Consider the following 27,666-nt stretch of genomic DNA (forward strand, 5'->3'; position numbering starts at 1 on the left):
CACACAGGAAACAGTGCAAGGAAAAGATCAAGAAAATTAAACAAGAATTTAATTAGAGCTGAAACAATTAGTTGATAACCTATCAACAGACAAATATACCGACAAGAATTTTGATCATTTACAATTTTCTGACATTTTATACAGCACATTTAAGAAGAAAAAGACCAAAAGAAAGATAAATCCATTATAAGAGAATGTACATCAGATGGCCAACACAACACAGTGTGGTTGCACCCTCAGCATGGCATTAATTAATGTCCTTGAATGATGATGAGAGTTGTCTTAAAGCCTTGGTTATCATTTCTCACATGTTCTCACCTCTTTTCCTTTTTTTTTTTCATCTCTTTATTGAACATTGTGAACAAATTGAAAGATTCCATTGTGTTTACAAGTATGTCAATAAACTGAAACATGACAAGTATTAAAGTAAATAAATAAAATCTAAACATAACAAATAAACAGTAATATTTAAAAGGTCAATTAACCTTAATTGTGGGCTGCTATTGTGAGACCTGTTACCACCGTAACCCTTTAATGGAAGACGCTTTTTATGTTCCGTCATCCCTGCAAATGTATAAATTAAACAAATACTGAATATTAAAACAACTAAATAAATACATTTTCAGTCCAGTCAATGGTTTAAATTTGGGAGCAATTTGTTATATGAGAGTATCACAAACCAATCAGTAACTGTATGAATTCTTTATGGGCTGACATAGCATTTCCATTCAGTGTGTTTTTTTCCCCATCCATCCAGAGATGCACTTTATGGTTCCCTCTATAGATAAATATATTGAGTGATTATGTTTGATGCCAATAAAAAAACAAATCTCTTCTTAGTTTAGTGGGTATGATTTAGTAATGTTTTCATATTTATTCTCATTGTTACCCAAGATCTTTCTTGTTGCCAGTGTTTTGGTCCATTTTGTAAAAAGAAAAAAAAAAGGTTTAATGAAATCTTAAGTATGGATTAGAATTTGTAGTACCTTGTCATTTGCAAATGTCTTGATCATTTCAAATGTTGATTGTAAAAATAAATGTTATTTTTATGTTATTTTAGGTTGTGATTTAGTGCCACTGCCTTTTTACCTGGAGGGTTAATAAGCCACATATTGTATTTTAGATTTAGATTGTATTCCCTTCTACCTTCACTCATTCACGTCTTAGTTTGCTGACATTAGTTTGACACATTTAGATTGAAACATTACTGTTTTGTCGTAGTTCATTAAACAACATGGTCTCTCCTTGTCTCCATAGAAAAGGACTACAGCAGCCTCTGTGAGCGGCAGCCCATCGGACGGTTACTGTTCAGACAGTTCTGTGAGACTCGACCCGAACTGAGACGCTGCGTCAAGTTCCTAGACGCTGTGGTAAGAAGTGTGTGTGTGTGTGTGTGTGTGTGTGTGTGTGTGTGTGTGTGTGTGTGTGTGTGTGTGTGTGTGTGTGTGTGTGTGTGTGTGTGTGTGTGTGTGTGTGTGTGTGTGTGTGTGTGTGTGTGGTGTGATGTGTGTGTGGCCTTTTGGATGTCTCTCTTGTTCCTGGAAGTGTGTGCGTTTGTGTTGAAGAGATTGAAAGTTTTGTCTCAAATGCCCTTTTCCATGACTACTAGTGTGGGAAGACAAAAGGATGGTGTGTGTGTGTGTGTGTGTGTGTGTGTGTGTGTGTGTGTGTGTGTGTGTGTGTGTGTGTGTGTGTGTGTGTGTGTGTGTGTGTGTGTGTGTGTGTGTGTGTGTGTGTGTCTGTGGGAATGAGGGAGAGCGGTGGGGGTCTCAAGGACTTTCTTTATTCCTCGAAAGGCTGCTCAATTCCTGTTAATGAAGAGAGGGAGGTATGTGGGTGTTTTCTTGTTTCTTCCCGACTCAAAATCATCCTCAGCTGCTGCTGCTGTCATGAGAAGGATACACATTTTATCATTTTGTCCATAGAGGTTGTTTTAGTTTCATCTGTGGATTATCCAGAGTAACAAGGACACTTTTTTCTGCTACTAAAGGTTTTTAAATATAATTTTCAAACATTTAATTTCAGTTAATCTTAAAGTTACTACAAGGAACTTTGAACTGAATATGAGACAGTCTCAATGTATATTAATTAATGCCTCTATATGAAATACATAAGATAACGAGACCATCAGCAAGAACATTGGCTATTTCTTGAAATTGAAATCTTAAATTATTCTTAATGCCTGGCAGACAAAATCATGCTCCTTCAGCTCAAGACTCCTGGAAACAATAACGCTTTTGTCCATAGGGTCTTCCAAAATCAACACAAAATAAATGTTCCTTGTAGTAGCTTTAAATACAGATATCTGAAAACCTGCACATTGAAAACCAATATCATCTGCATGGTAAAATAGATTACACCGCAGGAGAATAGGGAAATATGTTTTTCTGTGATTTGCGTGAACTGTCCCTTTAAACAACTGTGACATGGTGAGTTGGTCCTCATGTGGGACCTTTGATGCAGGATGTTTAATTATCCTGAAATGCCTCCAACACTTGACGTTGAGAGTGAGGAAGAGGAGGAAGTGGAGTTTAATATCTGTTTAATGAAAAACATGAACTTTTGACTTCTGGAGGGAAAACTGCGTCACTTCTACCTCCCATGTTGTAAACGTCACACACACACACACACACACACACACACACACACACACACACACACACACACACACACACACACACACACACACACATTTTCGGTTGACCTCATCTGTCACAGTAAACTGCTCGCTGCTCGCTCTGCTCACTACAGGAATGTTTCAGACGCACTCTCCTTTTATTTTTGTGTGTGTGTGTGTGTGTGTGTGTGTGTGTGTGTGTGTGTGTGTGTGTGTGTGTGTGTGTGTGTGTGTGTGTGTGTGTGTGTGTGTGTGTGTGTGTGTGTGTGTGTGTCCCATTGATGCTGTTTTGCCTTGTTTGGCTGTGCAGTCAACAAATGATAAACCATGGTTTCCTGCTTAACTCTTACGGGCACTCACTAGTGGTGGACTGTAAATACAGTATATGTACATTTATTCAAGTACTGTACAAAGTTGAGGTACATGTACTCTACTTGAGCATTTCCATTCCATATTACTCTATACTTCTACTCCACTACTTTATTTGCCAAAATTGTTTTTTAGTTACTTTCCAGATTAAAAAAAACAGCAAGATGCAAGATGACATTGGAGCGTGGTCTGAGGGGCCTTAATGGGTAAATGCAAGTTTTCCGAGGGCTGGCTTTACAATCCAATTATAAAGCCTGGTCGTCTAAGGATTACAAATGGGGAAAAAAAGCTAGATACAAACTTTTGTAAAATCATTCCATTTAAAGTGACGATTCCACTCCAACTTTTAGTGTCTGCTCAGCTTGGTTAGAGGCTGATACCAAGGTTATACCCCAAAAAGGTTGTGGATAGTACCCCAAAAAAACAAATCTTTATTGCTACAAAAAAAGACCATAATGCAACACTCTCTGTTGGTACCGATGTTATAATGGTGCTCTCTCCATTTTATAATAATCTACTGTTGTCAAATATAATACTTTCCTTCTTTTTCAAACATAATATCCAGATAGTGTAGTGTCCTATTCCCAGACTGACGATGCCATCGCTAGAGAGCGAGGCTCCAGTCTGACTGACCAGCTCAGCCAAACTGCTTTGCAGCTTTCAGTCGTCCAGCGGATACAACTCACATGCGAAGCAATTATGTTCTCTTTTACCCCCACAACCGCTTCCCGTCTCTTCTCAGAGAACTCTGCGAGAGAACGAGATGGAAAGGGGAAAATGAGATTTGAACCGTCTCCGCTGTCACTTAGCGTTACTTTACCGGCTCTCTCGCTGTGAGAGGGGGGAGAGGAAGCACTTCGGAGTATTTCCAGTCAGGCTCAGTTTACTGCAAGTCATTCAGAAGGGATGTTTGATGTCAGTGGGAGAGGATACAATCATCTCATGTGCTGCAGGGTGTGGAACAGGCCACCCAAATCTCTTCAATTAAGTATCAAATTGGGTTTTTTAGTAATCAGAGGTCTTCAGTGGAAACACAGAGTCGATAGCACAGATGATGTCATTCATTATTATTGTTTATTGACTTGCATCATGAGGTGATTAGATTCTGTCATCTCTGTACAAAATGTCAAATAGTCTTAATGAGGGTTTTACATTGTTTGTTCTGATTGCTCTGCACATAAGAACTTTTACTGATGTAATGCATAATCTGTTATGAACACGCTTCCTTGCTAATTGTTGTTTCAGGAATTTGCATGCACTTGTACAAATGGATACAGGGCAAAAATTCAGATTCATAAGGTGAAGCAGGTTCTAACCATAACGCTAAGCTCTAGCTGTACATGCCGTTTATCCATTTGGACAACATCGACAGGCGATAGCTGCCAAATCTGGGTAACGATTAAGACCGAGCTCCTGAAGCGACTGACGATCACCTCTGGCTCCTCCCACTCATTCAGTCTTGATGTGTTTTCTTGCAGGCGGAGTACGAGGTGACTCCAGATGAGAAGAGGAAGGAGTGTGGTCAGGAACTCATCGACAAATACTTAAACACAAAGGTAGCTGCTGCTTTCATGGACCTCTGTCACTTTCTATGTTTCCCTGCAGGTAGCTCTTCACTACCTACTGGGTATTCTTTGAGAATTGTTGGTGTGATTTTGTAAATCAGTCAACACTAATTTAGATTGTTGTCTAACCTCCTGGGGAGACGCTGTCTTCTATCAGCCAGCTCTCACTCCCAGGCGTGTAAAGAGCGAGAAATCCACTAAGGGGTTAATGGATGTGACAAACACAGGACTTTCAGTCAGGGGACCAGCGTTGGTGTCCCAAGTGAAACCCAAAGATGACTTTTTTTTACTAACAAAGTAATGTCAAGTGACGCTACGCCACTTAATCACATGACATTACATCCGTAGCTTATGTTATGTTACAAGTGTACTTATTGAAAGGAAGGTTAGGTCTGTTGCCTAAACCTAACCGCCACTGTTTCACGTTAACCACGTACCAACGGTATTTGCAACAGTTTCACAATGAAGCCACTGCCTCCAGATACTTTGCGAAAGATGGCTGGAATCCTTATAGTAACATATGAGACCAGATATGACATGTAGAGATGAGATCATGTTGCTTCTTTAAAAGCATCTGAAGAATCTGCACATAATAATTTTGCCCATTTTAACACCTTAAGCGAAGGCTGACAATGAACAGTAATTTAGATTATTATTAGATAAATGTGGTAAAGTTGCTTATCATGTCTGCAATCCTTGGCAGGTTGAGGAAAAAACATCTGTTTTTCCTGATAAATCTGTCTCTCTGTGTGCTTCAGTTTTTTCACCAGCATCTGTTTGTATCTGTGTGCATGCAAGTCTAAACATGCAGGAGTGATGCAGTGAGAGCAGGATAATGATCTATCTGCACCTCTCAAACCCTGTTCATCCGGCTTTCTTCTGTGCGCTTACTGACAGAGTTGAGTCACAGTGTTTACATGCACCTAATGGGTTTTTTGTTGCCGTGCAGTCGGAGGAACATGTGCCTGAGGTGGAGGAGGCCATGATGGCTCAGTGCGCAGAGAGGCTGCAGCAGGACGCCTGCAAAGAGCTCTTCAAGGACTGTACCAAGTAAGATCACAGGGGTCCCATCTGGGCTTGTTTATTTTGGCCCATTATTTTGTTTAGCCCCTATAACATAAGTAATGGGATGCATTTGCTCAGTCAGAAGCATCTTATTTCTGGAAAATTGCGTTAAATGGCATGAAAAGAGAAGTACACACACATTATGACCTGTTGGGTGATTTATAGTATTTTTAATTCAACCCAAATATCACACCTGTCAGAGTAGAGAAACCACAGACCATTAAGAAAAGAGGTCAAAATGCACAGAAAATTTGTTCAGCTGTTAAATAAAACAGATAGAATCGGGAATTACGTCATATATCTTTTAAGGCATTAGGGTTTGATTTTCCCCAGGAGGGTCCAATTTACACACAACTTATAACAAATAAATAAGAGTCAGTGTGAAGTTTCCTTGGTCTGGACCAAATCAATCTAATTGAGGTGTGAAAATGACCCTTAAGCTTTTTAAACTATAATCACAGATATAAAAGTTGTGTATTTGACTAAGTTGATAATAAATTGTACTGTGGTATTAATGTACTATTTATATATATTGCATATTTGAAAAAATACATGATACAGTAAAATATATATGAAAACCAAAACGAGTTTAACTGAATTTAACCTTGCCTAAAAACAGATATGATCTATTTAGCATTAAATAAAACATCCCCTCGCACAAAGGGTGAAATTGATCAGTGCTGGCTCATCACTAAACAGACTCACCCTCATCTCTCTCTCTCTGTGAGGTTTCTGTTCTCTAGGCATTAAAAAATAAAATCCTGTGCTGCGGCTACAATCATGCAAAAGCACATCAAAACAAGTGCTGCTGGCCCCACAGACAGCTGACAGCCCGAACACTGACCTGAATGTCGGCTCTGTCTCTCTGCTTTGGGTTTCTGGCAAAGTCTCAAGTCTTTGAAGTCACAAGGCTCAAGTCACTGTGGTGTTAAACTCGACTGAGTCGCATCTGTTGTCCTGTTGTTTGATAACGAGTTATAAGTTGTCAGATTTATGACTTGAGTCTGATTTCACATGACTCCAGTCTCCATGTGTGTTGGGTTCTGATTGGCCCAGAGGAGGACCGCATTAGGTAGTGAGGAGGCAATGTGTTTAAAGAGCAACTTGCCTGCACAGTCCTGGAAGTGTTCTTCCTCCATAGATGTTAATGAGGATATCCCAGCATGCATTTTAGCAATATGTCCCCATTAACAAAGCTGACACCAAGAGTTGGATACCCTGGGTTTCGCCTTTCAGGATAGATACATGCTGTCTTATCTTATTGGTGAAGGTTGTTGGGGTTGTATGCGTGGACTGTTGTACCTGCAGACATTACTCAGAGTGGAAAAAAGTCACATAAAAATACACAAATACAGAACTCAAAGCTCATGACTGAGCAGCTCCAGGCCTCTAACATCAGATCTTGCTTTTGTAACCCTGGATTTGTAACTCCAGTATTTCCCAAATGAGGAAGTTGGGTTCATAACAGATGAGACTGACACTGAGCATGTCGGCAGTTTATCAAGGTTGGAAAATATAGCTGTGATGCAGAGAAAAATCCAGTCAAGAAAGAAGAAGAAAATGAAATGATTCATGGTGCAGTCAGGACTCAGAAGAGTACGGAATAAGACATTAGAATATTTGAAACAAATAAAGACTACATGGAAATACATGGAAAGGAAAACATTACAATAAAAACTTATTTTTTAATGAGGAAGAGTTATTTGTTCATTCCATAAACACTCACACATTGTGTAACATCCTCTAACGGCTCTGTTCATGCTTGTTGCGTAGGTGTGAGGCAGCGCAGAGGCCAATTTGTTTTTCAAGCTACATCAAGTACAAGACATGACTAATTAACTATGGTGCTGTACACAATATTAACACTACAAACTCTGCACTCTGCACGTATGGTAAGAAGGTAAAAGGAGAAGTCCGGTGATATTCTACATTAACCTTATTTTCAACATCTCCTTTGAAATCTGTCACAACTCTTATCGTGTGACTTCAAGAGTCTCATTTCAAATCAACCCAATAAAAATGTACCCTTTTAAGCACAAAAACATGACTCAAAGAATGGTCATGATTTGATTCAAAATAAGTGTGACTGAATCATAATGCATAAGAAAAATGTTTTTATTTTATATGTAGAAATATAACTATTCTGCTCAGGGTTGTTCACATTGTGGCAACTTTTCTGACAGTAACTTAAAAATCTAAAAGGACCAGAGTGTCGGATAAAGGGGGATTTATTGGCAGACATGGAATATGATATACATAACTATTTTTCATTACTGTGTGTAATCATCTGAAACTAGTTATTGTTTTATTTGCCACTATAGTTCTCCGACAGTTAGTTCCCTTACACTTTTCACTCTTTTCTTTTTTTTTGTGTCAGTGTTTCAGTCAGTGACCTGGAACAGAACTTTTTCATATCACTAAAAGCATAATCCTTCCTGTAGCAGCTCATTGCAGTAGCTCCTAAAGGCAGCATATTGCCTGAGTTAAGCTTCTCTCTCAGAAAGTTATTAAATCTGAAATTAATCCAAGTGTTTGCTTTTGAAAGAAGAAAAAACACATTATCCAGATGAATTCATAAGCAAAAAGAAATGCATCCTTGCTTGATTTCAGCCAGTACACTCTCACTTGGCCTTGTATGACCCGTAGCTTATGGTGGCTAATGTTATCTACTGTTAGAAAACTTCCAAATCACTTGGACTGGACTGGAAATGACCTGCAGATGCTCTGTTGTGTTTTTTGTTTTCTACCCAGATTGATCCACGACTACCTGAGCGTGGCGCCCTTCGCTGACTACCTCGACAGCATGTACTACAACAGGTTCCTCCAATGGAAATGGCTGGAGAGGTAAACCTCCACGTCTCATCTCTGTTTTCTTTCTCGAACTTTCCTTCTTTGTCGTGTTGGTCTTTCTACTGCTGTTTATCCCTATTATATACATGAGCATAATGCATACTGTCATTACACACATACCACTTAGTAGCTCACTCGGGCTCATTTAGAGGCTACATTAGCCTTAAGCTCCACCACAGAACCAGTAACAACATGCTTAGCGAGTTGCCTCATCCCTTCCTCCCCCGGTGTCCTTATGTCCTCACGGTTACGGGGATGAGAACAATGCAATATTACAGTGATATCACCATTACAAATTTCAAGAAGGGATTTTGAAATTGCCCAACTGCAAAGTTTTACAGTTCAGTTTCAGCAGGGAGTAGACTTCCAGATCAGGCTGTTGTTGTAAAGGTTAGATGTACCTGAGTGTACTGTTACAGATCAGACCTGAGAAGGTTTTGTTGATTGTAATTATTGGAAGAGTGGTGCAGGAGGTAGAGCAGTATATATATTTCATTATAATATTAAATATATACATTTATTTATGTATATATGAGTGTAGTTTGCGGTGGTGATATCAATAAATCCTATTAACCTCATGCATCGCGCATAAATATGGATATATAGGCACAGTCGAGTTACATTAAATTGATCACAGCCATCACAGACTATAAACAGCGTACATGAACGCACTACAGTTTGTTGTCTGGTTGTGTGATAATTTACTAATGAAACTCGCCAGAATGCTGACAATGCAGCAAACACACTCAAAATAGTTTCTCATGTAGAATCAATAGAAGGGAATGGAATATGATATTGACTTTCTTTACTCTAAAACTACAGTATGTTGTCAAAAAGTTGGACTGACGATTTAGCGTGAGAATTAAACATATGAAACTGCAGCAGCCGAAAAGTTAATCCATCTACATCACCGGCACACGGGAAATACTGAGAACTCAATTCCTGGTATTCAACCACACTCATGCTTTTGTCTGACGTCATTCAGTACAGAATCACAAAAGTGTTAATTTGCTGTTGGATAAATACATCTGTCATCACAATAACAGTCCTTATGAGTTTTGTCAGGTATGTTTACAGACAGAGAAAGTCTTGTCTGGGTCTGTGTCCCATCACAGAGTACTGATGGTTTCCAGACTTTCATTTGAAAACTTCAGTGATGCTGTAAACAGCCTGTGTATCCCACAGTGGACTAACTGGTGTTCTTTAAGGATCAGCTGAAACAACCCACACAGGAGGCCAATCCATCCCCAGGCCTCCTCGTTTTAGTGACGTATAAAGACAAAACATCAGGCCTGAAGCAGAGAGGAAGATTCAAAGAAACCTAAAGACAAGAGAAAATTAAGAACACGATGGAGACAAAACAAAAACAGAGAGAAGGTGCAGACAGATGCTTTGTCTGTGTTGGCTCCTTTCTTCATTATTTACAGCAGAATGAGGACTGTTTATTCCAGCCTCACAAGCTGCTTATCAGATAAGAAAAACCCTGTGTGTCTGGCATCTATGCTTTCCAGGAACTGTGTAAGGTGGATGACCTTGAATCTTTCTGTTCGCCCATTGGGGCTTAGTGTTAAAGTTTTCAAAAACCACAGGGTCATTGAATTCAGCTCCACGGAGGAGAGTTTATAATCCTTCAACTGATGTGAACCCACATAAAACACCACCATAATTGGAGTGAAAATGTTTATTCTTGCAGCAGTCATTTAGGGTCAAAAGATGTTGCAAGACATGTGAGGAAGAAGAGGAAATGACTGCAGAGTAGAGCCGTGAGCTGCTTACTTCATCACAATTAAAACAAATAAACCAACAAACAACTAAGTGAAATAATCATTTTTTTTATTTTTTGTGCACAGTAGGACTTAGCTATGCAAACAGCTGTATCGCCAGCAGTCCTTCAAGAAGTCTACAGTTGCTAGGAGAGTCCAAAACTTCTGTTGTTACCTAGCAACAATTAGTATCATTAGCTTAAAAAAGTTAATTAGTTTAAAAGAAACAAGACAAGTGGACAGAGAGGATGCAAACATTTGTCTTTCACACTGAATCTGATGCATTTTATTATTAACACAAAAGTTTTAGGTTTCTGCCTACCAGTATTTTTTTTTGTTGCCCATACTTCATGAATTCAGATTCATTCATGTGTTTATGATTAGCTGTCAGCTAGCTAGTTGCCAATGCAAGCTGTTACTTGTTGTAACTTCACTGCTTAAGTTCACAAATTCTTCTTCTGGCGTGTTTGGCAGTTATCAAGCAGCTAGTAGGAAACCTAAGACTGTTGTGGCAAGAGACGCATATAAACATGTAGCTTGTATAAAATAAACTATTAATTCCCTTCTGTTTTTTACCTAGACACAAGACATTGTCTTGCTGCCTTTGGTCACGGCACAACATTATGAAACATGTAAAAGGAGAACTCTGTCCTGTTCTGACCCTGGTCTCAGGTCAACTGGTGGTTTTGCAGAGAAGCAGCAGATTCTTTGGACACATTAAGCTTTCAAGTTGTTCATGGATAACAACTGTATCTTCCAAAATGCAAGGGCATTATTGTGAATACAATTGTCAGTAAAACGTAGCTGCATTTGGGCTTATAATAGATATTGTAACGCAGAGACTGAGGATACAAAAAAAAGCTTAACTGACAAAAGTATGTCCTTTCATCATATATCTAGAAAAAGAAACCCTTTTATTTAAGTTCGAAGTGAGCAGAGAATGAGACACTTCTACAATAACCAGACAGGACTGACACTTCAGCACATCACTGAAAGCTTTTGGCAGACAGGGACAAAACACATTAAGGCTGGGAGCTCAGCACAAGTATAGTCTCTACACTACAGCATCGACTGACCATCTGAAGGGATTTATATACCCACAGACTAATGGGCTGATTGAACAGGGCTGGGTGACGGCTGATGAGAGGCAGCTGCACATGTCGGAGCACAGCCAGAGTTCGGGACCTCTGGAGGCCAGAACAGGGCATCACAGGATCTGAAAGAGTAGGAAGTGTTAGGGTTAGAATTAAATAAGACTTTTTTTCATTACGTTAGCTTCCTGTCCAACTTCATTGTTTTGTTGATTTAATCTCAATCAGTTTAACTGTGTGTGTCCAACAGGCAAAAACAAGGCTCAGTCATGTGATCACAATCGTTATTGGGAATGTTTTAAATCACTGCAGCTCTGAACTTTGCAATTTCTATCATTTCTATGCTGTTAGTAGCTTTTTGCTCTGTAATGCCATCAGTGTACTGCTAGAAAAATCTTATCTAATGCACACAAAAACAAAAAAATTGTATACTCTCTTTGATTCCAGGCTGCTTTGTTTAAATCTGTCTATGACAGGTAAGGAGAACTCAACTGAAAAAAACAGCTTGGTGTCAAACCTCAATACTTTTGTGTTATTGACCAAATTTCTGTAAAAAGTACTGGTCAGCTTCAAAGTTTGTGGAATAGCATATTAACCCAAAGATTAAATGTTTTTTTGTAACAAGCATTAGAGCCTTTAAAGCTGCTGGTAAAGCTACAGTCTTGAGTTTAGTGTCTCTTGAGAAGACCACTGATGAGGTACGTGGATCAATATGGGCCCAAATGCAAGAACACACAAAACCAATAACAACTATTGGTAGAAAACAAGCAAGAGTCTCATCATCACACTGTTAATTAAGCAGCAAATGACTCATCCTTGTTTAATGAGTCTATTTAATTTACCTGCTTGAATGACCAGACTGTCCAAAGGGAGATGAGACGGGAGTGCTGAAACCAAGAGGGAGCAGTTAATTGGTGCGTTTGGTCATTATAGGAGCTCTGTGGTCGTCATAAATCTTTCCACTGATGACTGTGGACTCAGAAACTGTTTTGAAGATTGTTGCACTGTTGAAACACTGTGAGCTTTCATGGCAGCTGACATGCAAAGTTTGATGTAAATTGGTAACATCATCAGCAGGCATCTTTCTCACCATAACTTCCTGTAAAACCAAGTATGAAATGAATGATGCTCCATTAATGATGCTCCTTTGAAGGTGTTCTATCTAACTGTATATATTTATATATATATTTTTTAGATCAATCTTCAGGACAGCAAGATAGTGTTATTAACATCATGTTCATTTTACCTTTTCATGAGTTCTAAATGTGTTTCTCTTTGTGTCCAACAGGCAACCGGTGACGAAAAATACATTCCGACAGTACAGAGTTTTAGGGAAAGGAGGCTTTGGAGAGGTGAGTACATCAAGTTTTTTTTTTTTTAACTCTTTTTCAAATTACTCAGCATACAACTGTCCAACACAACTCACAAACCCAGAAGAAATTATCTAATTGACAAGTTAAATAAATAATGATAGATATTGAAGAACGGGGATTGGCAGGGTGTTTACCTTTGCTGATTAAGATCAACTGTCACACGCCTGCAATGAGATTCATCATTATGTGAACAAAGGTACGAACAATTCTGCTTTGAGGAATAAAAAAAAAAGGAAAGATATTGGTGAATGAGGCCCACTGCTCTTAAAAGCAAAATAATTGACAGATAATTAAAATAATCATCTGGACATCATTAGAAAAATGACCAAACTGTTGTCAGGGGACTCATGTTGTAGGAAAGCTTTGATATAATACCTTCTTGTACTCACTATACGGTATTCTGTAGTTCAAATGATATCTTAACACATGCACTCCTACTCTCCTAAAAAGTATGAGTCTTTGGTAGGCCAGTTGAATACTTTAAAAAGCTTTTCTAATGAGACTACTTTTAGTATTTTACATGTTCGTCGACACGATTCATAGTAAGTGTAAAAGCAGAAAACCTAAACATTTCATCCTCAGTTAATGATGAAGGCTCCCACCAGTCCAGTCTGTAACAAGTTGCATGATAGACTCATTATGGCCAATAAGAGCCACTATCCTGACCTTTTAAGAAAAGGGACTGATATAGTCTGACATAGTTTCCATGTTTAGCTTGGTTTATAGCACCTCACACTGGACAGAGAAATAGAAACCGACAGAAAGGTAGAGAGAAGTTTTTATTATTAAAGGGTGAAGTTGACCAGGTGAGGAGATAAAACAAAAAGGTTAATTTCATTAAATCAGGAGACTTGGTAAACAACTTCTCTCTATTCAATTTAGGAGCGTATAAGGAAGGTTGTGTTGATGACAGTAAATGTGCATTAAATATAGTTTTATTAGAAATTAAAAAGCTATTATAAAAACTAGCAATAAGGCTTTTATTAATTAACACAATATCTGCCCTTTGTAGTAAAATAGTGGACATCAAACTTGACTTTTGATCATTAATTACCTTCAAAATCACTACAGGCTGCAACTAAACGTCTTTCTTTTGTTGGAACATTTAAGTGCACGTTTGGCTGCATTTACCTCAGTATTAACATCCAAATCAACAACATATCCAATCTTAGGAGTAATATTTAGAGCAGTGGTAAGAGTTTTCTCAGGTAGAGTTGAACCGCGGCCAAAGTATATGTTTTTTAATCATCTAGGTGGAATGCCCCTTTAAATGTCATTGTGTGCAAGATGTTATGAGAACAGTTTACAACAGTGGAACTTGGCTTCAAGCATCAATCATTTTTGGAAATTTGGTGGTTTGTAAAAATGGTTTCGTGACAAATAACACAAATTATATGGGATACTTTTTTGGTTTATACATCACTTATCACGTTCATGTACAGCTACATTTTTACACCCCGATGGAGCAGAAGTAGAATAGAAAATCCTCCACAGTCAGAAAACAAAGGAGTTTTCCTTCGAACACAGCTCTCTATGTGTAAGCTTCTTTTTTATGGCCTTAGCTGCCATCCTGTGATACCTTATGATTAGATTTTTTACAAACACAGTCTTGTTTGGTGTCCTTGGTATTTGAAGTCACATGATGGACAGCGATGCAGTCTTCTCTGTTTAATAGAGATTAATAGTATCATTATTTGGTGCAGCTTTTTACATGTTTGAATGGGAATATAATGATCTTGTCTTCCCCCCCTCCTCCCTTTCCTTTACCCTGCAGGTGTGTGCGTGTCAGGTACGGGCCACAGGGAAAATGTACGCCTGTAAGAAACTGGAGAAGAAGAGGATAAAGAAAAGAAAAGGAGAGTCCATGGCGCTCAATGAGAAACAGATCCTGGAGAAAGTCAACAGCAGATTTGTAGTAAGTATCTCATCTTATCTGCAGTTCGTCTCCTTAGATTTTTTCATTCACCTGTTTTTATGCAGATTTAGCAAATTGAAAACTAAACTAAAGAGAAATATACCATAAAAATATTAACAAACTTATCCTTTAACAAAACGTTTCAGAGTGTGCCCTTTAACACACTCATCGGTAACCATCGGTTGACATTTCTTTCTTCCAAAATGAGACATTTATAGAGCGGAACTGTGCACATATTTCCTCCTGAGTTCACTCTCTGTGTGCGTCAATGGTACGACATGTCTGCAACATTAACAAGTGCAGTAATTAAAAGACAACACTAAGGTTTGATCTCTCTCTGGTTTGATTTTCTGCCAGACGACCTCCGTTCAGCTTATTTGATTTGGACTCCAGTCAGTTGGCTGGTTTGGTCTCCCAGGGCTGAGGAGTCCCTCAGGGTTCACCATGGCGTCAATGTATAAATACACAAACAACTTAATTAAAGAAGTTTGGCAGCGGATTGTGTTTCCTGTTGTGAGGACGTGCAGGCAACGGCATTGTCAGCTTCCTGACTATCTCACATTAAAGGAAAAAATTCACCCCGAATCCTATTACAGATAGAAAATCACTTTTAATCATTTTTTTTACTTATTTTAGCTGGATGAAGATGTAATGATGTAATGCTCTAATCAATGTTTTATATCAACGATGGATCGCTCAAAGTGAGGAAACTACAAATAATTATCACCCATGTATGTTATCGGCATATCGAGTGTTTTAGCTTCTGTCAGGTGAGGAGTTGGTTGAGAACAAACCAGAGCTTAAAGAGAGAGAGCATTGGACTTGCATTGTTCAAATGGCCAGATACACGACTCCAAATGAATGATAATGTTGCTCTGTATCTGTTTGATGTGTAAATAATATCGACGTTTAACTTGATATGTAAAAATTGTTTATACAGCTTGTTGATGCAGGTTTAATTATCTCCTGTCTACACTATACACCTGCAAAAAAGGCAGCCTCCATGTGGAAACAAGTCTAAAGAAAGTTTAAGTTTGACTCAAATTAGACTTCGGACTGCACTTTATTTAGAGGAAAGCTTGAGCTGCAATTGAGGACTATATTCAAAACAATTATTCTGTTGATTGTAAATCCAATGAATGGGTCAATTGTTGTATAAAATCTATAAAAATAAAAATCATCCATCACTTTTCTTCACAACACCATATGATGTCTGTCAATGTCTTATTTTGTCTGACTGACGGTTTAATATTTTTGCTTGATTTATCAAAACAATTTATTCTTCATAATTCATTTTCTTATTAAAAAAATTACTTAATTTCTCAGCACTACTGATGGCTGCAGTCAGAAACTTATAGAGTTCCTTAATTAAAATGCATCACTGTAATTTAAACATCCCATCAGCTGATAAGAAACAGTGACCCCTGATCACCTAAACCATTACCATACAGCATCATTAACACATGACACTCCTCTGACTCCAGGTCAGTTTAGCGTACGCCTACGAGACGAAGGACGCTCTGTGCCTCGTGTTGACGCTCATGAACGGAGGAGACCTGAAGTTTCACATCTATCACATGGGAGAGGCGGGTTTCGACGAGAAGAGAGCCATCTTCTACTCTGCAGAGATCTGCTGCGGGCTGGAGGACCTGCACCAAGAACGCATCGTCTACAGGTCAGCATCTCCTAACCTCAAAGACGATTAACTCATTGTCTCTCGTCTTTGTTCTCACTCTGCTCTCCCGTTCTCCGTCCCACAGAGACCTAAAACCAGAGAACATCCTGCTGGACGATGCCGGTGAGTAGCAGCCTTAAAGGAAAAGTAATCAGAGGTCATAGGTCAATAATTCGACCGATGAAAACTTCTGTTACCACTGTTACACTGTGGGTTGTTGGCTCATTTGAGTAAGAGACAGGAGCATGCTGGTTTATTTATGTAAATTAGTGATGTTTTTCCTTCTTATTTTCCCAGCAGCAAAGGTACTTCAAGACAAAGGGTGTAATCATCCCTGTTCATTGGGATTAAACTTCCATAAATCTGCATGCAAATGTTAAAGTAGGAGACAAACTGATTAGGGCATTTGGAAGAAATACATATTTAAAAGCCCTTTTACAACACAAGTCCACTTCTTCTTTTGTTCCGGAGCTTTTCAACGTATCACATGGTCTTCATCATCAGATGAAGTTTTCTCAGTTGTCATGGAACTATAGATGTTTGACTCTTCTGTTAATCATGCTATACACTTCAAAGCTCTGAAACAAGAAAGTGAATGGACCTTGATTGTTTGTCAACTGGTGTTTCTAATAAAAAAAACTATTCCTATTTATAGACAGAAGCCTGAAATAGTTTTTTATTGACATTTAGCACTTTATTATTTCATTCATTACAATAAGTCACTGACAAAGCATATACTTATGTGGCACACTGCATACATTATATGATTAAAGCTTCTTTCCTGTTCTGATGATAATGTGCATTTCATTTACTATTTATTTGAAAAGCATTGTTTACTCAAAAAGAACATTATGTCTTTGTATGCTATTATGCAGAATGGCAGATTGTAATATAGATACAGAACAATGAGATAGTTATGGCTGTAAACGAGTCAGGTGTTTTTGAGATCATTTTTCGCTGTGAATCACTAGAGGGCGCTCTGACTCCAGCAACACAGCCTGTTCCTGAAACCTGTCAGAGAAATCTCTGATAAAGAGTTTAATCACAAAAGTTAGATCTAATTATGAATTAAAAATCACCCAAAAAGATGCAAGATTGCAATAAAGACTATTTTGAGCTGGTGTGATAACAAGAAAAAGAGTCCAGAGACAAACATCCATCCTCAAAAACAGCCAATAAACCCACTTGAGTTTAGTTCGAACACGTTTTTTTAAAATTCTAGGCTAAAAAAAGTGCTGCAAAAATACTACAAAAAACTAGATTACTTATAACTGAACCGTGGCAGATACAGTTGCGGCAACACTCAGGTGTGTTGCCCCTAAGCTTATTTAGACAAACTACTGTGACTTATAACCATGAAGAGACAGAATTTCCTCGGATAATGTTGCAAAAATCTGAACTGTATGATTGTGTTTGTGTTTATGTCCTTAGGCCACATCAGGATATCAGACCTTGGTTTAGCGGTTCATGTACCAGAAGGACAGAGTATCAAGGGACGCGTAGGAACCGTAGGATACATGGGTAAGTAACCTTTGACCTTTAACCATCTCCACTAGTGACCAATAGAAACTAAATAATGAACAACATTTGCAATGTAGTGTTTTTTAATCACATTCAGCTCAAATAAATGCCCACTCTGCTGCGTTTTATTCTCTCCTCCAGCTCCGGAGGTGGTGAAAAACGAGCGCTACACCTTCAGCCCCGACTGGTGGGCGTTGGGCTGCCTGCTGTACGAGATGATCGAGGGCCAGTCTCCCTTCCAGCAGAGGAAGAAGAAGATCAAGAGGGAGGAAGTGGAGCGGCTGGTGAGGGAAGTGGAGGAGGAATATTCAAGCAAGTTCTCCGAGGACGCCAAGTCCCTATGTAGAATGGTGGGTGGATGTTCTAGCGGCCAAACACACTTGTCTCTTATTTGATCCGTTCTGCAGCTCCCATCTGCTCAAGCTCCATATTTTACTATTTTCTGGTGGTTAACCTCGCTGTTTATAAAAGAAGAAGAAATGCTTGTTTACTAAATTGTGACACATATCTCTGCCTAGTTAGACGATGTCTCTGTCTGTCTGGCTCAGAATCAGTGGTTTCAGTCACATAATGTACATCAAAACATGCAGAGCTCTCTCCTCAGGTAAAATTTTGGTGAGTTTTGAGATGCATACCTTTCTGCCGTTGACCAATCACAAATCTGATCTTTGACGGCTCGGTCACACTGTAGAAAAAGCACTGTTTTGGTTTGGTTTTCAGTCAGTTGCATCATCAAGTAAAATGTTGTCACAGTACAAGTTTATTACTAGTTGGTGAGCAAGGCTGTGTTCAAACCAACAAACGCAGTCTGCTCATTAATAAGAATACGACACTGTGAGGGTCCCAACACAGAGCTTCCTTGAAAAACACATAAGGTTGTCAATCAAAATGGTTAAACCTAGCTCAACTTTTGCACAAGATGCCTTGTCAACTGGCAACACATTTTTTTTCTCCAATCAAATGCATGCAAGCTCACATTCCTAGGGGATGACTTTGTAATGTGTAACTACTGTTCACTTGGCCATCATTGGATAAAATGACCGTCGACGTGAGAACTCTAATATAGTATTGTTAACCACTGGGCAGTGTTTTGGCATTCAATATCATAGATCTGTTACTCAAACCTGACTTCCTGGATTGTATTTCTCTTGAACATGAGGCAACAACTCCCTACAAATCAGCCCCAGGTGTAATTTATATGCAGTTCCATTTTGGGTCTCAACACCTACATTTTCCTCAGTGTTTCTGCAATTCTTCTGTCTTTTCTTCTTGTTTGTGACCGTTTTTTTAATCTCGTAGCTTCTAGTCAAAGATCCCGCAGAGAGGACGGGCTGCCAAGGAGGCGGAGCCTCTGAGGTTAAAGTCCATACCATCTTCCGCTCCATCAACTTCAAACGCCTGGAGGCCGGCATGCTGCAGGCGCCCTTCATTCCTGATGTAAGTTCGCAGTATATCATATCACACATCAAGTTCAATGAACCTCAGGAGGGTTTGTGCTAAATATACACTAAACGCAGAAACATATTTATTATTTAATATATTTAACATTTATATTTTGATATATCTGATCTGCTTTAAGTGTGATTTTTAAGTTTTCAGCTAGCAGCATTAATGATAGCACAGGTGTAGCGTGTAGCATTAATGATAGCACAGGTGTAGCGTGTAGCATTAATGATAGTACAGGTGTAACTTGTAAAATGAATGATAAAAGGTGTCGTTGGAAGCATTAATTATGATAAAACAGTTTTAACTAATAACATCAACTACAGCATAGGCCGTGTGAGGTCACAGGTATAACTAGTAACATTAATCATGGGCAGGTAAAGGTGTAACTAATTATATGATTGTTTATATAGGTGTTAAATCATTAACAGCGTAGGTGTTAATAACATTAATGAAAGCATGTCTCATTTAACTTCCAGTAACAAGCTAATATCTTTCATAATGAGAAAATTATAGAGAGCTGGAAATACAATCTAGAATTTACACCACAGGAAGTGGAATTAATCAATCTGATTAATAAGAATATCACTGGGCCTTATTATATGGAGCATGCATAATTAACCTGCACAGCGTCTGTAACAGGAAGGATTCCACAAAGTGAGCACGCTGTTGATTTACAGCAAAGACTTGAGGAAGTCGTCAGCTGTGGTTCTTATGGTTCTCCTCTTCTTCAGTCCTAGCTGATTAGTATCTCAGCAGCTGAGATGAAAATGTGTTGAAGTTACTGTTTTGTGTGTTTGCAGCCGCAGGCCATCTACTGCAAAGACGTGCTGGACATCGAGCAGTTCTCCACAGTGAAGGGAGTGGAGCTGGAGCCGAAAGACGAGTCTTTCTACAGCAAAGTGTCCACAGGCTGCGTTTCTATACCCTGGCAGGACGAGGTGAGAGACATGCGTTCATAAACAACACAAACACCTACGCTGTCATCCATTTCAACCAACAGACGTATGATTAAGATATATTTTATCTTTTTATCCGTCTGTTTTTTGTACAAATAGTGTATATTTACCCTGATGCAATATCAGATTTTAATATCTTATTGCTGTCAAATCCTGCTCTATAATCTTGAGTTCTGTTTTTCATCACTGGTTAATTGATTTGCTTAGTTTGGCTTCGTTTTCATCTTCCATAAACTTTTATGCCACCCAAAACGGGACAAAGACCAACATTGAAATAATTAAGTTAATTGAAATTTCAATTAAGTGGTACGTTTTTTGGCTGATATCTGAGCAGGTGATGCTTTAAAGTTTAAGCAGACAAAAATGTGTCCTGACTGTATTGTCTGTTACCTCTTTACAAATATGTAAATACAGTGTATGTCTCTCTGTGCTTTTGATACAAAGAATGAACTTTGGTCTTTTCTCCTGCAGATGATCGAGACGGAGTGTTTCACAGAGCTGAATGTTTTCCACCAGGACGGGACCGTCCCTCCCGACCTGGACTGGAGAGGACAGCCGTCTCCTCAACCCAAACAGGGACTCCTGCAGCGGCTGTTCGGCCGACAGGTCAGGGGACTTTTTATTCACTTTGAGTGTTTGAGGTTCACTGTGCAGAATGTTTGTTTTCAAGCGAAAAGTTTCTCTGCCTCCACTAAAATCTCATTTTAAAATCTGGACGAGCCAGAGGATTTTGTGACATCACAACTTATCTGGCCAATCAGTGTCCAGTAGGCAATTTGTGTAATGTACAAAATTTCATTTTGTGTCCAGCAGTTAAACTTTTGAAATGAATAATATTGTATTATTCTGTATTTTTCAATGAGGTAGAAGGAGTAGATGTAATTTAAAACATTTTCAACAAAGTAATTGAACATTTTTAGTGTTTTTTTATTAATATTATTCATATTTTGTTATTATTCAACAAAGAATATTCATACATGTCTTAAAACATTCAGTTCAAATGCATCTCAAGGTGACTCTCTGCTCTCTGCTTCCCTCTGCAGGACTGCTGTGGTAACTGCAGTGACAGTGACGAGGAGCCCACCAGGCTGTGACACACACACACACACACACACACACACACACACACACACACACACACACACACACACACACACACACACACACACAATCTCATTTGTTTACAACTTTTGCACATATGTATTTTTAACATAGTACTATCTCTAAATGTCAGAATGTATATTTTCAGCATAGCCATAAAGTTTCATGTTATTTAAAAAGTTGTGAAATATCGGCAGCCGACGCGTTCCAAACGTGTAGACGGGAGCTTTGTAAAAAAAAATAAAAATAATAATTCCCAGGGAAGGCTTTGCTTTCTCATCCATTCATCCACTTAACACATGACCATGTGACTGATCAAGGGAGCTGCTGCTGACCACTGAGCAGCTCCACTGGAACAATTGCCTGCTGTAAAAGTGCCTTGCTGGAGGGCACTGTGACAGTGGTTACTAAGGGAGGAATGAGCATTCCTCGATGTCTTTACTTTTTCCCCAGTTTGTCCAGGGAATCAAACCGGTGACTTTCAGCTCATGAACTGTGACCACTTTTCTTCTTCCGCCCTCCGTTCTCCTGTGACCAACCTCACTGCTCCTCTTAGCTCTCCTTTTCCTTCTATTTAATTATTTTAAAAGTGTGATTTTAATTTTTGCTTGGACATTATGGTTTTTAAACAGTGATTCTAGAGCCATGACGTTGTCTACATCTGCAGATATTTTTATATCAATTGTATTTTTATTTTTATTTTTTCAATTTCTTGAGACAATCGACTCGTTGTCAGTGCGGCTCCAGTTACTCTTGTCAGTTCTGTAAAGATCCTGTTGTTGTTGATGAAACACTCTCTGATTATACAAGTTGCTTTTCCAACATGCTAAAACATTTTAAAAAGCTTTCCTATTTTTGATCCACAATAAACAACTCATAAATTATGTTAATGCTGCAGAGCTTGAACTGGAATAAAATTCAGCAAAAATGATGGTAACATTTATTTAAAGGGGATGTAATTTCCTAACAATTTCTTTGGAATTTTCCTCAGAAAAAAATTATAACTTGGTACTAATTCTTGAGAAAATTTTAAACCAATGAGACATTTGTCCTTTATATCAAATTGTAGGCTTGTCTGGAACACGTTAAATCTTTGCATGTTTAGATGACCTGCAAAACTTAATTCACTCAATGTTTAAATCAGAAGTTTAGTAAACAAGACATAAGAATCTGTGTATTCAGTAGCAACTTGCGTTAATTAATGCTTACTTATTAGACACCATTTGATAAAGTTTGTAGCTGAATCACACAGGTTTGTTTTTCTACTTGTCTCTCAGGGTTTCATTAGAATTTATTCCTTTTTTGGGAGTTCATTACCTGCTCTTCCTCTCTTTTTCTTCCCTCCATGAGCGGATGGTGGTGGGATGTTTTTCAGACTCTGCAGGTTTACGCATGTTTACCCTGCTGGTAGACCACTTCATGTGTGGTCGTACAAACGAGAGAGAAAAAGTCCAAAGTTTGATCCATCCAGATCTGTCTTGGCCTGCATTCTGAGCTGATCACGCCATAAAAAAAGTTACATTTTTGCAACGACAAGAGTAACTGAAGCCTCGCTGCAGTGAAATGCCTCAGCTGGTACTGTTGCAGTCAATGGCTTCCTCAAAGAAAATGGCTTCTGATTTTAAGCTATTAAAATGAAATACCTCTGAATGTACAAACGGCTGTTATGTTATTTCTGATATTTGAGAAGACGGACGACAGAAACCAGATTACTTGACTTTTTTTTTTTGCTATTGAATATGATATTGAATCACACAACCATCAATTCATGAATGTCAACATCTCTCTGCTCTCCAAAATGAACCAAATAGTCTAGTTTCAGCTACATCTATCAGTGAGGTTATGTTATGTATCATGAATGATGGGAATACCATTTTAAAGGGTCAGTTCAACCATTTTACAAAATGACTACATATTTTCTCACTTGCGTCTCGTGTTATCTAGCCTTGCAGATTATTTCATTTGCTCAGGTTTTGAAATATAAGCGAGTGTGAAAATTGGTGTCTATTTATCCTGGAGCTGACTTATGTGTGAACTTGAGGTAAAAATGCATTCCCAGAATTTAGTTTACTGTCATGTGTGACAAAGAAAAATAAATGCAAGAAATTCTTAAAGTTTGGCCTTTTGCTTTAAAAAAAATTATAAAAAAGATACAAACAAGATTAATTACGCAATGAATTATTCAAGATCAATTATTAATTGATTAATGAATATTTCGTTGCATCTCTTTGATAAACAGGACCTACCTTTATAGGTTTGTTTTTTAGGATAATCAACTGTTTTATTATGAATTCTGGTGACAAAAATGGTCTTTTGATGCAGAGATGGATTCATTGTTCAAGTTTTTTTTTTATAAATTTTTGTCAAAATTCCCTCCTGCTATCTGCTTATGTGTTCAGCCACAGAGCTCTACTTGTTTTTTTATTTTATAGAAGCACCATTCAATTGAAACCAAACCAGTTATGCATAGAAGATCAAAGATGAAGTCCTTCCCATCCAACGTGCCTTTTCTGAAGGTACTCCTGCAGCCTGTAGTCCCCTTCCTTTTTATAAACACTGTATGTGTCCATCCATGTGCTCATGCAAACTGCTGCTGCGTCAGCTCCAGTCAGCTTCCTGTCTGTGGTACCTCGTGTGTTCGCCGTTTCTGGACGTGGAGTCTCTTTGTGAAAATGAGGACGATGAGACTGAAAGAGTCCCTGTACTGAAAGACTGCAGTCGACTCTCCTGTCACCGACTCTCTGAACACTGGAGTCTCTGATGAGATTTAATAAAAGACTGAGAGGTCAAAGGTGAACTTTGAGAGTCTGAAGAGCCTCGCTAACATCCTCCATGGACGTTTAAATCAGGACTCAACTGCTGTTCTGTGTGTCTCTCTGCTGTCTGATGGTCTCTGTCCTTTGTGTTGAGGATGCACTGTAATCTGCCTTAAAGGATGATTCCACTTCATTACAACTTGGGTCTCATTTTTGTTTGTCGGGTCTCATTGTTCTTATCAGTAGTAGTAACACTGAATTCAGCAAGTTAACGCTGGTCTAAAATCAAGAAACACAAGCAGTCTCTTTTTTTGTATGTGAACTTTAAAACTACTTAGGAGACCAGGCTGCATAGTGAAGGTCATGTCTGCTTATACCTTCGTCCAAAATGTTTAGTTTGACGTACTGCCATGCATATTACTCAAACAGAAAATACCAAACCGTTAAATTACCAAAATAAAACAGTATCAATAACACTTTCATTTAATGGCATGTTGTGCTCATATAGTTTTGATACTTCCAATCTTTTACAGGACCACCAAGTCTTAAAATGGAAGCTCTTTAATGTTCGACTTCAACAAATATTTGACACAATCCTACTCAAACTTATATTCTACAGACGTATCTGTCCATAAAAACATTGTCAACCAAAGTGAAAAATCATCCTAAATCCTAAAAATAACCCATTTATGTTGGTTGTTGCAAAACTCTAAAATAAAAGGGTTTAAGTTATTGACATGAATGGATGAAAGAAATACCACAAGAAAGACGCGTAATTTTGTGTTCAACTTGCTTTTGCATAAAATGTTTTTCTTTTTTAATGCCTGCTTCTGTTTTTTCTTGGAATGGTTGAAGGATTTGAGGAGTGCAGCTCTGGATATATAAAGTTTTGGACAACTCTAAATCAACTTTGTTGCCTATCTGTCTCGTTAATGACCATTCATGCATTATTCCTAAAAGCCTTAAATAACCTATTATATTAAATAAAACTGCTGTCATTCATTTTCAGTCCACTTGATTCAAAGTGTGAATTTGTGACGTTCACAGATTTCTGATTATTTCTCAAACAAGTTATAATAGCTCTTTTCCAAGAAACATGGGCTGAGATTCCTTGTAGTGCTTTTCATGAAATGTGATGTAAATAGCATTCGTGTCACTCTGACGTTTGTGCACCTGTGTGTCTGTCCAAAGGGGGCCAGGTATGGCTGCATGTTCAAGGACCCCTCGTGGTTGAGGTGACTCACACTTTGTAGAAACATTTTTTATTGCCATTGACCGCCTGCTGACTCCACTCCCACTACTCTCCCACTTTGAGCCTTAAAACGGCTCTTTAGAAAGTGATGTCACAGAGACTTAGTACTTGTTTCATACATTCTGTGCTGATAATACAGCCGCTACTTCACCTGGCGGAGATCTGCTCTCCACTGAGTGCACCTTTCTAATCTCGTATGTATTTTGGCCCAAACTAAATGGCTCTTTGATGATACTCGAGCATGCAGCTGAGTCATACCGGCCTGAACAATAAATTTGATTAACAGTAACATCAGATGGGATATAACCTGTGTCCTCTGCTGTTGCATATTTTTTGAGACAGCCTTCAGTTTTAGTTCTCAGTGGGACAAACGCATTCACATGTTTTTATAGCTCCATTTGGAAGAGGCTTTGTCAAAACACTGCTTCATTCTACTCCAATATATCCAGTTTATTATGCTTCTCAGGAAGATTAGATATAAACCTGACGCACTAGATGGTTTGTTACGCAGAACAATCTGAGAAGCAATCGTTGGAAATTGTTTTTCATTGAGAAAAGGCTTCATTCATGAGAATCCAGCTGCCATTCATATTTCTCAACTTAAAAACACTAGAGTTTCCTGATAAATGTGGTTATGTTGATGTTATCAGTCTGAACTTTGTTCTGTCACTTTCATGTATGTTGAATTCAATTAGGTAATCTCACCCAGTCTTGGGAAATGCAACACTTAGTGCGAGTGGTGTCCACACTTTGAACTCTCATGCTGAGTGGTGGGAGAGTTAATGAATCTGTGCATTGTCCTATAGGTGCAACACAAGTTTGATCTATTATTGCCAAAACTGCAGAGTGTGACAGACTCAAATCGTGACTGTTGCAAAACAACATCTTCCCTGTTGCCGAAAAATGTAAGGTGGTGAGGACATTAGTTTTTGCAAAGAAAGCATGTGTTTTATTGTGAATGGTGCGATTTAATCCCACATCCAGGTTGGATGGATCAACAAAGCGTTGGACTACTGAATACCCTTTCTGAAACTATTATTTTCCCCTTACACAAAGTCGTTTTTTTACTAGCTTGTTTTTGTGCCTTAACCCAACAAGGCTTCAACAATAGACATGCAAATTAAGAAAGCAGTGATTTGTGACATTTTGGGGAGGCGCAGACAAATGTGTTTTTGCTGGAGTGCATGGTAAAACAATGCATGTTGTCTTTCAATTTAGATGTCTTGTTGGGTTTCTCACTAATCTACATTTCTCCTATATATCAGCAGAGAGAGGAAGCATTTCTTAAGTTCAGGAAGTTGATAAAATGATTTAATGCAGAGACTTACAATTAGGACAACAAAAAGCATCCACCTGAGAATTTCTGTCCAGGTTGGACTGACTTTGGATAAAATCAAGCCTAGATGTCAGAAATCAGGCAGCCTTAAACAGCAGCCACCTTACCTCATGATTCATAGTTGTTATTTAGCTTCTGTGACGTCCATGCGGCACTAAAAAAAACACTCTTATATCTGCCAAACAGGACAACTAGCCTACATACAAACATCTTGTCCTTTGGAAATAATGACTGTGATTAATTTTAGATTTCTGGTTGGGACAAGGAGTCTTGCTGGGTTTCATGTCACCCTTTAATCAAGGACAGCCTGACACCAGGTGAATGGAATTAACTGTAATTACATTACATTTACATTACAGTCATTTAGCAGACGCTTTTATCCAAAGCGACTTACAGGAAGTGTATTCAACATAGGTATTCAAGAGAACTACTAGTCACCAGAAGTCATAAGTGCATCTCCTTTCTTAAACAAGCATCTAAAAGCATAAACCAGAGCAAAAGTATAGTGCAGAGGCAAATTACTACGAGAACAATAAGTGCAACAAACTAATACGAATACAATAAGTGCTACGAGGAAGGCTCAGGGTAGTACTTCATGAAGTACTAATCAACTGATTGTATTGGGAACAGGCCCTCTGCACTTACTGTGTGTCGATGTGCCAGAGAGTGAATAGAAACTTAAAAAAAGGAAGCAGAGGAGTCACTTTTATTTCAAGCTCATCTGTGCTTTTGTGTCAGTCCAATATCCTGTTGCTTTCATGGTCTTTCTAGCATTTAATCCCTCATGATTCTTTGCTCTTCTCCTTTCTGTAATTAGTATTTTTTATTGTATACAGAGCCCTTTTTCTCTGTGAACTACTCATCTCTCCTCTACTTCACACCTTTTTTTTTATCCTTTCCAAACAAAAAAAGTCACGATTAATTTTACTGGGACAGCCTGTTCCAATGCTGACAAGCTGTATAAATTTAGAGCCAAAATTATTAAAAGGCTCTCAACACTAGTGCATCCATCATT

The 27,666-nt window shown here is 38.5% G+C and overlaps 1 protein-coding gene across 1 annotated transcript in view; it reads left to right on the plus strand.

Moving 5' to 3' along the window:
- grk6 (G protein-coupled receptor kinase 6) overlaps positions 1-24,927 on the plus strand; it is a 46,109-nt gene extending 21,182 nt beyond the window's left edge. Inside the window, exons 3-16 of the mRNA XM_054625398.1 lie at positions 1,258-1,370; positions 4,465-4,542; positions 5,501-5,601; positions 8,368-8,460; positions 12,609-12,672; positions 14,468-14,608; positions 16,093-16,283; positions 16,369-16,406; positions 17,715-17,804; positions 17,946-18,154; positions 19,104-19,241; positions 20,051-20,188; positions 20,678-20,812; positions 21,250-24,927. Of these exons, the coding sequence (XP_054481373.1) occupies positions 1,258-1,370; positions 4,465-4,542; positions 5,501-5,601; positions 8,368-8,460; positions 12,609-12,672; positions 14,468-14,608; positions 16,093-16,283; positions 16,369-16,406; positions 17,715-17,804; positions 17,946-18,154; positions 19,104-19,241; positions 20,051-20,188; positions 20,678-20,812; positions 21,250-21,300 (1,580 nt within the window). The 3' untranslated portion in view covers positions 21,301-24,927. The remainder of the gene's footprint in view (positions 1-1,257; positions 1,371-4,464; positions 4,543-5,500; positions 5,602-8,367; positions 8,461-12,608; positions 12,673-14,467; positions 14,609-16,092; positions 16,284-16,368; positions 16,407-17,714; positions 17,805-17,945; positions 18,155-19,103; positions 19,242-20,050; positions 20,189-20,677; positions 20,813-21,249) is intronic.
- Positions 24,928-27,666: the final 2,739 nt, after the last annotated feature.

This window comes from Anoplopoma fimbria, chromosome 24 (genome assembly GCF_027596085.1).
Source record: "Anoplopoma fimbria isolate UVic2021 breed Golden Eagle Sablefish chromosome 24, Afim_UVic_2022, whole genome shotgun sequence".
Lineage (NCBI taxonomy): Eukaryota > Metazoa > Chordata > Actinopteri > Perciformes > Anoplopomatidae > Anoplopoma > Anoplopoma fimbria.